At 47.6% G+C, this 14,795-nt stretch overlaps 1 protein-coding gene across 1 annotated transcript; it reads right to left on the bottom strand.

Annotated features, from left to right (window-relative positions):
• Positions 1-1,517: 1,517 nt before the first annotated feature.
• Positions 1,518-7,990, bottom strand: DND1 (DND microRNA-mediated repression inhibitor 1). The gene is made up of 5 exons (XM_066560400.1): positions 7,979-7,990; positions 4,108-4,225; positions 2,796-3,257; positions 1,817-2,214; positions 1,518-1,609 (listed from the first exon to the last, which is right to left on the bottom strand). The coding sequence occupies exons 1-5, from the start codon at positions 7,988-7,990 to the stop codon at positions 1,598-1,600; spliced, it is 1,002 nt and encodes a 333-aa protein (XP_066416497.1). The 3' UTR covers positions 1,518-1,597.
• Positions 7,991-14,795: the final 6,805 nt, after the last annotated feature.

Here is a 14,795-nt window from a genome sequence, read left to right as displayed (position 1 = left end):
TCATCACTTTCCTGCCCTGCTGTCCTAGCAGGTCAATTACCATTTTTTAATTAATTAAGACTTTAGCTCTGTTAGAAATAAACTCAGTGCCTTTCACTTCCCAGTGCCTTGTGCTGATGGTTCATCCTCATGAGGCAAGGACTCCTGGGAGTGCAAGAAAGAACCTAAAGAATGCACCCCAAGACTCTTGGAGGATCCTGGGGATCTCCAAAAGAAGAGGGATGGGACTTGGGTGCTGCCAGAGACTTGGTGGGTCACAGAGTGCCATGAGCAGGGACAGGGAGAGGGACAGGGATCCCTCCCAGGCTGGATCCTTCCCTGGGAAGGGGCAGAGTGGGCAGCAGGGCCTGGAACAGCCTCAGACATGGCCTGCACCTCCTGGGGAATGGGGAGGATCTGGTGCAGTTCCAGCATTTCTACTCCTGGCTGTAGCTCACATCCCCCACTGGATTCCCAGCACTGCCTGGGAGCCCTTGGAGCACCAGCTGCAGCCCCAGGCACTGCTGGCCCAGGGCTTCACTCCTGGGGCTGGAGGTGGGCAATCAACAAAACTGAGACACCCGAATGTGTGCTCTGGAGAGCATAAAGGGGTGTCCTGGTTTTTAAGACAGGTGTCTGCTAAGGAAGGCAGGACCCTCCCTTGGAATGGTTATTGCTCCTTAGCAACAAAAATGGGAAAATTCCCTAATACAGAGAAAAACAAAAGGAAAAACCCCCACAAGGTGCTACCAGATATCCCAGAGAACCACCAAAAGACATGGGAGGACATCAGGAGGCACTTGGAGGAGCCTGAGGGGTATCAAAAGCTGGTGAGAAAGAGCCCAGTGAGTAGAAGACACCAAAGATCAAGGTGTTAGGGAATGCTGCTTCACACACAATGGACCCACCAGGCTCTGAAAGCTCCAGATCCCACCCTGTCCCTTCCCCTGCCTTTCCTGGTGTGTGGGGAGAGCACTGAGATGCACTGGACAGGCAGGGAGCTGAGGATGCAGAGGAAAAGATGACCTGACCCAGCTAGTGCTCTCCAGAACTCTTTAATCCCAAAAGAACAACACATGTGTGGCCAGACATGCCACTGCTGAGGAATCATTCATGGACAGCTGCCAACTCCACAGCTGCTTCCTCACTATGCAAACAGGTTTCAGGCACTCCTCTCCCCACACAGCAGCTCCACCAGCCAACAGGACAGCTGTGACCTCCCCCTGGGACACTCTCTGTGTGTGGCATTGTCCTCCCCTGAGGCTGCTCCTCAGGAGCCAGGAATGCCAGTGGAGGAATTCCCTCCATCACACTGGCATCCAGTGCTGGCACAGCCCCTCCAAGAGCTGCTGCTGCTTCTCCAGGATCTGCTCTCCAACACCACACCAACCAGCTTAACAGAACCAAACTGGGCAACAGGAAAACCAACAACCCAAAACTAGAACCAACTCGAGGGCTGCCCGAGGACAGGGTGGCTGCTGTGGAACAGGACAGCAGCCCTTATCCTCCAGAGCCAGCTCTCAAAACTGATGCAAACAACTCCAAGGAAAGCTGGAACAGGGCTGGGAGCCCAGCAGGGCTGGGGCTCAGTCGTGGCTGTGGCAGAGCAGCTGCTACTTCAGCTGGCACCCTGCAGGGGAGAGAGAAGGGTCAGGCTCTGCCCTCAGCCTCAACCCCCCTCCTCTTGCATCCTGTGCTTCCAATCAGAAATCCTCAGCTCAGAGCTGACAGTGTTCAGCCGTGCCAGCCAGCCTGGCTCCCTCCCAGAAGTGCCACAGCCCCAAGCTCCCAGGGGACCCTTTGGGAAAGGCAGGGAGCTGGCTGTGCAAGGACTCACCAAGGACTCGGCCAACACTCGCAGAACGTGCAGGGCTGCCACCACCTTGGCCTTCTCGTGCTCGCTCTGGCCCTGCCTGTCTAGTGAGATCCACGTGAAGCCACTGATGGGCACGTGGGACCCCGGGATGGCCACCTGGTACCAGAACCGCTGCCACCCGTTGGGGTTCATCTGGACACACTTGGTCATGATCAGGGGTGTCCTCAGGTGATGCTTCCAGCACAGCGTGTTCAGGCAGTCCAGCACGTTCTGCAGTGACAGAGGCAGGGGCACTGCTGGGCTCTCACCTCCCTGCACCCAGCTGGATGGTGGCTCCTCCTCACACAGCTGCAGCTTCTGCTTCAGTTGGGGATCCAGCCAGTCCACCCTCATCTTTGCTTCCCCGAGCCTCAGGTTCCCTAGGAGACAGAAGATGCTCACCTACCCTCCATCCCATCCCATCCCATCCCATCCCATCCCATCCCATCCCATCCCATCCCATCCCATCCCATCCCATCCCATCCCATCCCTCTCCAGGATTTTAGGGGCAGCATGATTTTAGGGCCAAGGTGAACAGGTATCAAAGTCAAATGCTCCTCAGCTGGGGCAGGAATGGGTACAAACCAAGACTTTGGAGGTCCTGGTTGGATGTATGGGAAGTGTGTCCCATGAGGGCATTGCAGTCATGGGACAGGGCTCAGAGGGATTGAGCAGCTCCATCAGGAGTGTTTAAGGGACACTGAGGTGTTGGGCAGCTCCACTGGAAAGGTTTAATGACTTGGTTAATGTTCTGGGTGCCCTGAACTGGTGATGCTCCTGCCCTGAGCAGCCCCTTCACCCCACCACCAGTAGGACTGCTGGAAAACAACTGCACCATGGGCAGCTGGCATCCCACAGGACACAGGGAGAGAGCAAAGGGTGTCTCAAGGCTGAAGTCACCTTGCAGCCAAGTCTGGAGGCAGGAAGCCCAGCCCAAGCAGCATCCCTCAGCACCACTCACCTTCCATCAGAGCTTTCTTGGCCAGGGCAGCAGCCTCGTGCGACCTGTACTTCAGCACAGCGAGCCTGGCCTGTGTCTGGGAGGGGCTGGCGTGCAGGGTGACACTACAGATCCCCTCGGTGACCCTCTGCAGCGTGGCCTCCAGCTCCTGCTGGCTCACCCAGGCGCCCAGGCCGCTGACGAGCAGCTCGCGCTTCTGCGTGCTCCAGCAGACGACGATGGCGCGGCCGCGGCGCAGCTGGAAGCGGTGGAAGGCGGCGATGGCGCTGCGCGCGTCCTGCCGGGACGCGTAGCGGGCGTAGGCAAAGCCGCGGTTCAGCCCACTGAAGGTCATCATCAGGCGGAACTCGTAGAGCCGGCCCACGCTCCCGAACAGCGGGATCAGCGTGTCCTCGTAGATGTCCTGCGGCAGCCTGGCGATGTACACCTCGGTGCCGGCCGGCGGCGGGCCGCCCACCCAGCCTGCGGGGACACGGGGACACAGCTGTAAAAACGGTGATTTCAGCATTTGTTGTAATAAAAATGAAAGGGGGAGCGTTCCCTCGAGGATGCTGCAGCACCAGTGATGTCCTAATGTTCCAGGTATGTGACAATGTTCACAGGGGTCTTAGGATGAGGGAAGAGATGAGGATCTGACTCCATGTTTCAGAAGGCTTGATTTATTATTTTATTATATATATTATATTAAAACTATACTAAAAGAATAGAAGAAAGGATTTCATCAGAAGGCTGGCTAAGAATAAAAAAGGAATGATAACAAAAGCTTGTGTCTTGGACAGAGAGTCTGAGCCAGCTGACTGTGATTGGCCATTAATGAGAAACAACCACATGAGCCCAATCCCAGATGCACCTGTTGCATTCCACAGCAGCAGATAACCATTGGTTACATGTTGTACCTGAGGCCTCTCAGCTTCTCAGGAGAAAAAATCCTAAGGAAAGGATTTTTCATAAAATGTGTCCATGACACAGGTACAGTGGCACCCTCCTTCCCACTGAGGCCACCCCCCTTCCCTGGGTCAGATGCCCCTTTTTATCCTGTTTTCTGTCCCTTTGGATTGGTTTCTGTTGGGATCCTTCATTTGCATGAAGGTCTAAGGCACTTGATTGGCCCACTACAGTTCTGTCCGGGCTGGCTGGTGTCGCTTGGGGAGAGGTGCACTTTACTTCGGTGTAATTTCATATAACCACCCTTTTAAGCCCTTTTACCATAACCAACTATGGTACATGCTTAACAATTATCAACTATTTTACAGCAGTTTCTAACCTATTTTTAACAAGGGTGAGTCCCCTCCTGGGCCCCACTCTGCCGTACCTGGCGGGGGTCCCCCGTAGCGCCTCTGCCCGTTGATTTGCACCAGCTCAATTCCTGTCTCCTTCTCCCAGGAGAGCAGGGCCATCTTGCTGGCCTCGTTGATTCCGTTGGTCCATGTCTGAAGGAGGAGATGGTGGTGGTGATTTGTGAGCAGAGAGCTTTCAGCCTCCCAGCTGGGAGCATCCCAACCCCATGAGGGAACCACAGGATCCATTGCTGGCCAGCACACGGAGGGGCAAATGAACCCCTCTGCTCCCAGGGAACCTGAGGAGCCTCCCAATGCTCCCATCCAAGGACTGTCCAAGCCTGCTCCACCTGACACAAAGTCCAGCAACTCTGTTAGAGCCCGAACAACAGTTTCCTACAGCTCTGCAAGGGCTTGCAAAGCCAAAACACAGGCAGCAGCTGCCTGGTGCTGCAAGAGGGAGCTGGAGCACAGAGTCAAGGTGACCCATTACATCACAACAGCTTTAAAGGGAAAGACACTGGGTTACATTGAATACAGGGAAGAAAATCATCCCTGTGAAGGTGGTGAGGCACAGGCAGAGGTTGCCCAGGGAAGCTGTGGCTGCCCCATCCCTGGAAGTGTTCAAGGCCAGGTTGGATGGGGCTTGAAGAAACCTGGGCTAGTGGAAGGTTGCCTGCCAGCACAGAAGAGATAATATTAAAGAGAAACAAGAACTGACCACTGCACTGGAAAGCAGCTGAATTATTATTACTGTCCTTGAAAATAGAACAGCTGCAGAGACAGTTACAGGAGGACAAAAAGGAAAACAAAAGTTGGAGGAAAAACTTCAGCTAATGCTTATGTAGGCTCCAAGTGCTCCTGACACTGCACAGATTGGAAAATTAACTGCATCTCCTGAAGACTGGCCAAATCCTTGGCCTTGTTACAAAACGAGATGAAATTAGAAAAGACACAGCCTTTAATGAACAATTGTCCAGGAGTGCTACTGAGATTTTAGAACATGAGGAAATCCCCACCTGTGGAATACTAATTGCATGCATTTCTGGTATCACCACGAAATTCACTCCATCCTATAACTCTGTAATATGGGTGAGATGTGGGATGGAGTAATTTTCGTGGTGATACCAAGAATTCTACGTGCAATGTCAGACTAATTGACCATTCCCAAGAACTAGGATCTGCAGCTCGTCCATCGAGAAAACAGAGATGGAAAGAATTATATAATCAAGTGTTATTTTCAAGAATTCAAAAAATTGCAATTGTCCTCCCCCGGGGCAAAGGTGAAAGAAACCCTGACTAAAGTTAGCAAGAAAATGTAAAATCTGTATAATTTCCAACAGGAGCAGTACACCCCACGATCCTGTCACAGCAGGATGGAGTTTTTACCAGCATGGCACCTAAATGTAACTTGCTTCAAACTGGCCCTGACCAAGGGTACTTTTGATAGTATAGGGATAAAATGTTTCTAAAATCCTGGAATATTCAAGGGAGTTAGAAAGGAAGGATAGGCCTGGTAGGCCCTGGGAAAATGTCAGGCTGCACCTGTATAAGCATTTAATGACTATGATAAATTATATGATTGTTAGGTAATTGGACATAATCATTGTTTAATCATAACAAGAATAATGAGAAATGATGTTTGGGGGGTTTGATAGAAATTACAAAATCCATGCTTGGATGAAATCAATGTATACAATAGAACAATATAAGTTTAATTATTAATATGTAGTTATATAACAATAAAGGTATAAAAACGTGTTCATCCCGAACCCATGTCAGAGTCAGATTTGGATCTGTGCCCCTGACACCCAGAGCTCTTCAATAAAAGCACCTGCATAGAATCATTCTGTGATTATGTGTTCCTGAACATCTTCACTGCTTAGCTGAACAGCATGGGGACTTCCAGGAGACAGAACAGAGATCTTCTGAACGGGAAAAGGGACTTTTATCTCTAGTCTGAGCAGTGAAACAAGCTCACGCTTTCCATGTAAGTAGGTACAATGGGCCAAAAAGGCAGAATTCAATGGGTTTTCCTTAGCCCATATTACCCCAGTCAAATGGAGGCACAGAATGGGCTGATGGCCCATTGAAATAAACAGCCCGAAGCCACACCAGGCTGAGGGACATACTCAGGGTAAATAATCGCTGTGGTCTCAGTGTGCATTTTATGCAAACCCTGAATGAGGTGCTCCAGCTTCCATTCAAGGGGATCGTCTGACAGCTTTACAATCAGGACAAAGTGTTACGGTAAAAGTAGCACAGAACAATGCCTGAGACTAACTAAGCCTCGGGGCACACTCACTTGGGAATCTATGGATAGCAGTGTCTCCAAAAAGTGCAAAACAGCATTAGTGCACCGTGGCTTTTCCCTGTTTTTAACGGGATAATAACCTATCCGGGAAAACCCCGACGAGACTTGTATTCTTTCACTTTTTCAGACAATGAGACTGGAAATTATGCCAGCATGTCTCCACTGAAAATCAAGTTTTCCAGTGAAGGAGTTCTTATTCTCCTCACAGAAGGAATCAGCACCAGAATGAACCAGACTGAGCACATAAATCACCCAACCTGACCCACCGGATGGAAAACTTCACTTTCTGCATCTGTAATGGTCACTGTGCTAATGGCTGTAACCACGCTTAAGCCTGAAAGCATTTCGATGACTACTGCTAATGAATAATTAGCAGTGCTAATTATTCTCCTAAATTTGTACAATTAGTATTGTTAATTGTACGAATCTAGGAGCTCAGCCTATTAACATGAATTTGGCAGAGGAAAATATAACCATAATATATGAAGCACAAGTTTCAACCAAAAAGGGGAAAATTTATTTACTCGGCTTCCAATACTGACACAAAAAATGAAAGGGAAGTTTTGGTGGAGATATAATGTATCCACAGCTTAAGTGGGTAATGCATACTGGCACAACAAAAACGAATTTAAACCTCATAATGCATTCCACCACCTCCCAGGCTCCTGGGAAATCTTATCTCCACAAATTTCTAAAATTGGACGCTATGCCGTCAAATGCACCAGCCAAAACAAGTGCTATTTAATCCTTCACGGTCCTCAGAGCAGTAGAATTATCAGTGCAGGGTAATCTCTCTGCAATTAAACCCATTTCTGTCTGTCCCTGTGCACGGGGTCGGCAGGGGGGCAGGGCCGGATCCCGATCCTCCAAACCCATCGGGGTAGGAGCTGTCCTGGGGACAGAGCACTAAGTACCATGGATGTCCTAGCAAACAAAATAAACTCAGTAACAAGTGATTTATACTAATTGAAACATCCGTTTCGACCTTCTTTATCAGCATTAGGAACTGGTCAATGGCCCTTATCGGACACCTCTACGGGAAAGGATGGCGATAAAAGATCACCAGCAAATAGTGATAAATAGTGATAAATAGCGATAAAAAGCGATAAAAGATCACCACCTAACGTGAATGCCACGAGGTGATGGCACCTCTCCACCTCCAAGGGATTTCATCTTTTATGAAGACTAAAAACCAACTTCGGACGAGGGTGGGAATCCCCACTGGGGGAACACGTGCTCAGAGCGGGATAAAACCCAGCCGCATTCCCTCCTCGGAGCCTCGTGGCCCGGCCCCGCCGTGGATCCCAACTCCGGGAAGCGGCCCGAGGGCGCCCGGGCTGTGTGGAGAGGCAGGACCGGCTCTGCTCGCACCCCCCGGTGCTAACGGGGCTGACCCCGGGCGCGGCGGCTCCGCGCTGGGGCTGCGGCCGGGGCCGGGGTCGGGACCGGCCCTGCCTACGCTCCCAGCCGGGGCCCGGACCAGCTCCCAGCCGGGGCCCGGACCAGCTCCCAGCCGGGGCCCGGGGGCTCAGGTCCCCGCCGAGCTGAGCCGTGCCCTCAGGGGCGCTCCCCGCAGCCCCGACAGCGCTCACCTTCTCGTCCATCCAGCCGCTCCTGCCCGCGCCTTTCCCGCCGTTCTGGCCGCTCTGCGGTCGGGCCGGGGGAGGAAGGGAGGCAGCACCGCCCCCCGCACCGCGCCGCCCCTCCCCGGATGGACCCCCGGCAGCACCCGCGGGGGTCTGGCCTTGCTCTGCCTTGCCCTGCTTTGCCTCTCTGTCCTACGCTTGTCCACCTGTACGCGAGGAGTTGCTGTAAGAGGTACGGCAGCACCACCAAACTCTCATAACAGAAGAGTCAAGGTTGGAAGAGGCATTCAAGACCACCTAGTCCAATCATCAGTGTAATTAGACCTCAGATAACAACGTCCGGGTTTGAACCTATTCGTACTTGCAGAGCTGGAAGGCTTCGTGCTGCTTGTTCCAATGCCTCCTAACAAAGGCAAATTTTGGGGGGATCAGAAACATCTACTGAAAGAAATCCTTCAAACAATGTCTGATGCCAAGGAGAGCCTTCATTGGCCCAAATCTCCACTGCCTTATGAAGTGCACCTGTGTGAGATTCTGAGCGGTTCTTAGTTCTTGGTTCTGTTGTGGAGGCACCCCGTGCTCTGCTGTGCCGGCCCGGGGTGAGGACCAGACTTTTTGGGGCCGTGGTGGTGAAACCTGACCTGCATGAGCCAGAGGAGGTGCACACCCACCCCCGGAGGCTCTGGGCTTTGAGCCAGGTTAGGGAGAAGGCCAGACAGACCGTGGTGTTTGTTTTCGTGCCAATGTCCGCCCCTGCCCGCAAGGAAGGGTGAGGAACATTCACCCACTTGGGGCTGAAGGCTTTTATCCTTTCTGAGGGGCATAACTGGCTTAACTTTGCTGAAGTGAGAGGCAGGCTCATGCCTTAAAAGGGGTTATAAACCACCAAAGACTCTTCAGACAGTGTAAAATTCCCCTCCCCAGGGGAGGTACCCGTATGTTCCATCTAAACCCAAATGTGCATTTACCCACTGACCCCGGTGTTCTTGGGCTTTCCCCCACCCGGATGGATCAAGATTGTGAGCATCACTCAGACCACCAGACACCAAAATTGCAACAATCAAGTCTCTTCAATCAAGTCTAGTTATTGGATCCACAGGTGATGAGATCTTTCCTCTCTTATCCTTCCCTCCACTTTCTTTCTTACACATTTTCTTATCTGTTATTCCTGTGCTTTTATATAGTTGCATTACTATAGATAACAACCTCAGTGGCCACATCTCTGCTTTCCACTGCTTCTAAGCAGATCTAAGATAGACCCTGCATATTTTTATCTACAAACACCACTCATTCAGTGTCATTTCATCTCTAGTGCTCCCCTGTGGGTCCATTAACCAGAACTCTGCTTACTCCTGCTGTGGCAGCTCAGCATTTCTGGCACAGGGATGCAGCCCCACTGTTCCAGACCCCAAAGAACAATTCCAACCCTCCAGAGCATTGCCACTTGCCAGGCTATACTCACTTATTCCATAAGCAGCACCATAGGATCTTGCAGGTCCAGATAATGACCAGTATCTCACAAAACTGTGGAAAAAGGAAAAAAAAATACTTATAAGTAATTACTTATAAAAAATACTTATAATATTACTTACTTATAAATCTTGAAATACAGACATGCACAAAAAATCATATAAAAAACCTATAAATTGAATACAAAATTGTAATGATTTTTAAAAAGTTTAAAAGTTTTTGGTTTCCTCCTTAAGAAGGAAGAAGTGGCTTGTCCAGCCAGTCTGCCTTGAGCTGTCCTTTATATTTCTAAAGATAAACTGCTTGGCTATACCACTGTCTTGATAAAAATCCAAGAGCAAGTAGAAAGGGAAGTTAATGAATCATATCCACAAGGAAAAAAATTCCTAGCGATCCAGGTTCATAAAATGATTAAACACAGTGGGCTGCTGAAATAGGCTCTGCTCACCCACGTACCTGCAAATGGAAACTCACTTTAGCAACGTGGCTATTTGTGCAGTGCTGCTATAAAATGTAACTAGGCTTCTTAGTATTTGGAGTAGAAAAATGACTGATTTTTTCAAAGAATTAGGAACTCATTCCCACCTCTAGCTAATGTCAGCTCGCTTTTCCGGGATGCATCTCAGCAAGCCAAGGTGTTGCCACTAGATGGCAAAATGAGACTGAATCTTCTCTCCTACACAATCTCAAATTTTCTTCGTTGGATGGAGATGAAAGAGAAAAACATTAATATATTTTTATCCATTTGAACCCTCTGCCATTTGTCTGGAAAACAGTGGTTGCAGGTATTCAATACGTGGATGGGAAGGTGTATTCTCTGATCAAGGTGAGATCCTACTCTGCTGCCACTTTAATCCACATCTCAGAGAAGAGCCCTGACAGATCAGGACTGCTCCAATTCACAAGGACTTCTGGCCTGTGCTGGCCCTCCTTCATCATGAGCCAGGGGATAAAAATAATTGTCTTCCATCCACTTATAGTACAATACATGTGTACAGTTTAAAATAGATGCAAAATATATGCAAAAATGCTTCTTTATAGAAAAAAAAGCCTCTTATTCATGTTATTTTGAACATAACAATGAAAAGTTGAACAGCATGGGATGTTCAACAGTTCAGCTCCTTGGAAACTCTAAGCCAGTCATAGAGAGGAACATAAAGATTGAAAACAAAACTAACATTAAAACCAAAACTATACCCAAGATGATGTTGGCTAGCAGCAGCTTTTTTTCTCAGAGTCACCTGTGTATTTTCTGGTCTGTGAAATTTACTCTTGAAAACTTTCAGGACTGACAAAATCTTTTCCTGAGAAGGTCTGAAATGAGTATATGTTAGTGGAAAAGCTGTAGAAACTTTTTTTATTTTTCACAGCATTGCAAAATCACAAGTGCTTTGCTTACGGGTCAGCAAGCTATTGAAATATTTAGAGAATTGGAAATCTGTTGGATCAGAATCCAGTTCTGAATTTGTGTATGGACAGGAACATTGCAACTGCAACAATGACCAAAATCCCACGTTGGCAACCAGTTTACAGTATAAACTCTGCAAGTTTCTATAGAATGAAGCTACAAAGTAGCTTTGCTTAGGTTAGAAAACAACTGCCCAACTGCCTGACTAAATAAAAGATCACTTAGAAACAGTGTCAGAGCTGCTTATGGGTGTCAATAGTTCATTTGATTAAAATAATCATCATATCTTTAGCTGTCTCAGAGAATCTGACACAGCTGGACTGGGATTGGTCATTAATTAAAAACGATTCACATGCTGGGTAAACAATTCTCCAGATCACATTCCAGAGGAGCAAAACATGGAGAAGCTGAGGCTTCTGTTCTTCCCAGGAGAAGAAATCCTGGTGAAAGTGTTTTTCATAAAATATCATGGTAACAAAAGGGTGTGTTTTTAACATGCTTCATCTTTACTTAGGCTCCAATGTCTCCATCAAACTGGTGAGCTCAGTGTGCTCACTGGCAGAGCCTTGTACCTGAAGGCACTGTTAGCTCAGGAGGGTCATGTCCAAACCAGAACATTTCCAGGTGTCCTTTTGGCCCCCTCTGTGTCACAGGACAGCTGACCCTGTGAACTGAGCTGCACTGAGCAGCCCAAGTACTGGAGGAGAGTTCTTCAGTCCCCAATTCCTCCTTCTGAATCTTGCAGCAGCTTGTCTGGCTAGCAGAGCCCTTCACAGCTCATGAGAACAGCTGACTGCTAGCTGTCACAAAGTTTATCTCCTTTTTTTTCCTTCCCTCATCTCCAACTTCCCTTTCTCAAGCTTAGCAAGCATTTTTTTCAGTCTTTCCTGAGCAGACAGTTCTGTTGAGGTCTCCTAAGTGTTCTCTGCATTTGTTCACCACATTTCTGGACAAACCAGACACATTATGTCACTTATGACCCAACAGAGTGGAGTAAAACATGTTCCTGAGCAAACTGCTCTTGCTAGAATATATCTAAGCATTTGCCTAATTTTTTACAGGACTTTAGTAGATATTTGATTCTCTTTGGTTTCTGAATAGAGTCCAGCTGCACACCACAGTGGTTGTATTTTAGGATTTCAGGCCTTTTGGAATTGCCTAAACTCCATCTTGACACCTGCTCAGAGGAACACAATTCACTGGCAAGGGAAAAGATGCTTCTTCAAGTATACATATTTTTTTTCCTCCAGGAAAATCTTTGCTGAGGATTGAGTTCCTATAGACAACACTTTTTTTTTTTTTTTTTTGGTTTGCTTTATGTGAACTTGGATTTAAAGCCAGTGTCTCAGACAGAGTTTTATTCAAGCCATACCTTGCAGAGGCAGGTAGGTTGGTTAGCATTTACCTCAGCTGCTGTTCCCATTAAAGTCTCATATTCAGGGTCCATCTCTTTCCCTGGCAGTCACCAGGCTGGGGAGGAAGCCTCAAAGTTCCATTCCTACAAATTGCTTTTTCAAATGGGCCTCGGTGTGAATGTGAATATCCTGATACTTTCCCCAGGGGAGTTTAACTCACACCTGAGCCAGGTGTGTAAGGGAGGACACTGAGGTGGTAAAAAGCATTATCCCACCTCACAGGGTCTGCTTCTCTTATCTCCCTTATCTGCTCTGAACCCAGAGCTAAGCAAAGGGCAGTTTGTTGTGCTCATCCTCCCGAGGTGGGTGATGAAAATATCTGAAATTTCAGAAAATATCTGAACCCCCTCAGCCCCAGGGCTGTTCTTATGATCAGAGGTTTGTCCACCACACATCCAAAACCTCTCCTTCCCTTCGGTCTGGCCTCAGCAAAGCACCAAATGAATGCTGACATTGCAGGCTCTCACAGTTACAGGTAGGTCATTCAGCCTGGAATTGGGCATGTCATGTTAAAAGGGCAGCTCTAGGCTGTCTAGGGTAAACATTTCCAGGGTAAAAGGAAGAATCTACCCCAGTCTCATAAAAACAAATTTTGATGAGACCCCAGTCTCATAAAAACAAATTTGGGCAGGACAAAAGAAAACCACTTCATAAAGATCTGCTTTGCTTTGGGAGTGAGATGAACATGAAGACAAAATTCTTCCAGGGTTTGAACTTTGTTTTGTTTGGCTCTAAAAGGATATGGACACCTAACCTGAGTTACTCTAGAAAAATAAACCCTTCTGAAAGTGGTTCAAAGCCCTTGACTCCACTTAAAACAGGGACAGAAGACCACCAGAGAGAGGTGAGAGAAAATGGAAAATGTTGCTGCTCTTTGAAGGCAGCAGAATGTTGGCAGTGTGAATTTCCCCCCTCTGTTGCCTAGGATGGTTTGAGTCTCACATTTTCAAACATCAATCACCACACCATCACTGCATCAGAAAGAACTTACCATTGGCAGCTGTTACTGAGGAGACACTTTTTTGTGTGAAGGTTGTGTCACTGCAGGCTATAAAATACCTGTGAAACACCTTGTTCTTTAAAAAGAAGGAAAAAAGTCTCAATAATAGCTGTAAAGTCAGTGTTCCTTAGCTTTTAAAAATCTAAAAGAGCTTAAATCCATCTCATGAGATTGCCAACTGCTGTAGTACATCTGAAAATTCAAATATAGAAAATACAAAGTGGTGTTTCCTCAGCAAGCCTTACTGGGGCACCACATCTGGTGTGCTTATGATGTTACAAAAGAAGTTTTAAAGAAAGACAGAGCTCAAGTTCGTGTGCAGCTGGGTTTTGCAAGAAATGCATGAAATCTGCACATAGCTGTGATGTACTCAGTGCCACTGACAGGATGCAAGCAAATAATTATAGATCCATGTGTTAGAATTTCTGTGTTAGCTGCTCTGAGCCTGGGAGATCCATTTCAGAGGTAACTGAATTCCTTCTTTCTCAGCATCAGAATAAATGATGCTGAAATTCTCCTATTACACCACCAGCATAAATTTTGACCAGACTAATTAGTTTCACATTAGTACAAATAAGGAGGAACACAATTGCAATTAGATCTGCTACAGTGGGTTTGGGATAGAAACCAGATTAGAAGGTAGTGAAACATATCTTAGAATAAACAATTAGAAATGTAACACAGGCTTCTTCCTGTCTCCCTGCTTGTTTCCCTGTGAAATCAGGGGCTGTGATGGGATGTCTGAGGTGGAGATCTGTAACCTCCCCTTTACCACTGTTCACAATGCACCAGCAAAGCAACTTCTCCTTTCTTTGGCACCAGTTCATTCAGTCCTATTTCATCCCCAGACCTATTTCTGTGATATTGTCAGGACATGCCTCAGATGATTCCCACAGGTAATTTCAACTAAGAACCCAGAAAACACAGTTGTAGCATGTATTTGATATTCTGCTTAGAACACCTCTGACAGCAGTTTAATTTCAGGGAGTTTTAAATACCATGCTGCCATCATTTACCAGAATTTCTCCAGAAAAAACAAAGCTACTCTAAATCAGACTCTGAATTTCAAAAGGAAAGCTCTTACTGTGCAAACTTGTAGGTTTGATCTCAAATACATGCACTGGTGTGCAACACCTGCAGATTGCAGACACGAGGTTAGGAGGCCCTCAGTGACTGGGGACAAGAGGGATGCATTTCATTTCTCCATAAAAAGAAGAGGAAATTTCCTTCCCAGTGCTTCAGAACTGTGCCCCTATTCTTCCCAGCCCAGGAAGCTCAGGAATTGCCAACTTTAGTGCAGTCTAATGGAGGAGTGAGCCCAAGGATTCACAGCAGCACAGCTTTGGAAGAGGCTCCACAACAAGAAAAGGGAGAATGGACAAAAAAAGTGTGTCTGTTAAAAAAAAGACACACCTGGAATTACTCAATGTAATCTCAGCAAAGGCACCTGCTGATAGGAGGGTGCCTGAATTGGCTGTGCAGGACACATGAAAGTCTATCATGTTCCCGTGGTAATAATATGGTTTTGTG

The sequence above is a fragment of the Molothrus aeneus genome, chromosome 15, assembly GCF_037042795.1.
Source record: "Molothrus aeneus isolate 106 chromosome 15, BPBGC_Maene_1.0, whole genome shotgun sequence".
Classification (NCBI taxonomy): domain Eukaryota; kingdom Metazoa; phylum Chordata; class Aves; order Passeriformes; family Icteridae; genus Molothrus; species Molothrus aeneus.
This window is presented reverse-complemented; position numbering and strand designations above follow the sequence as displayed.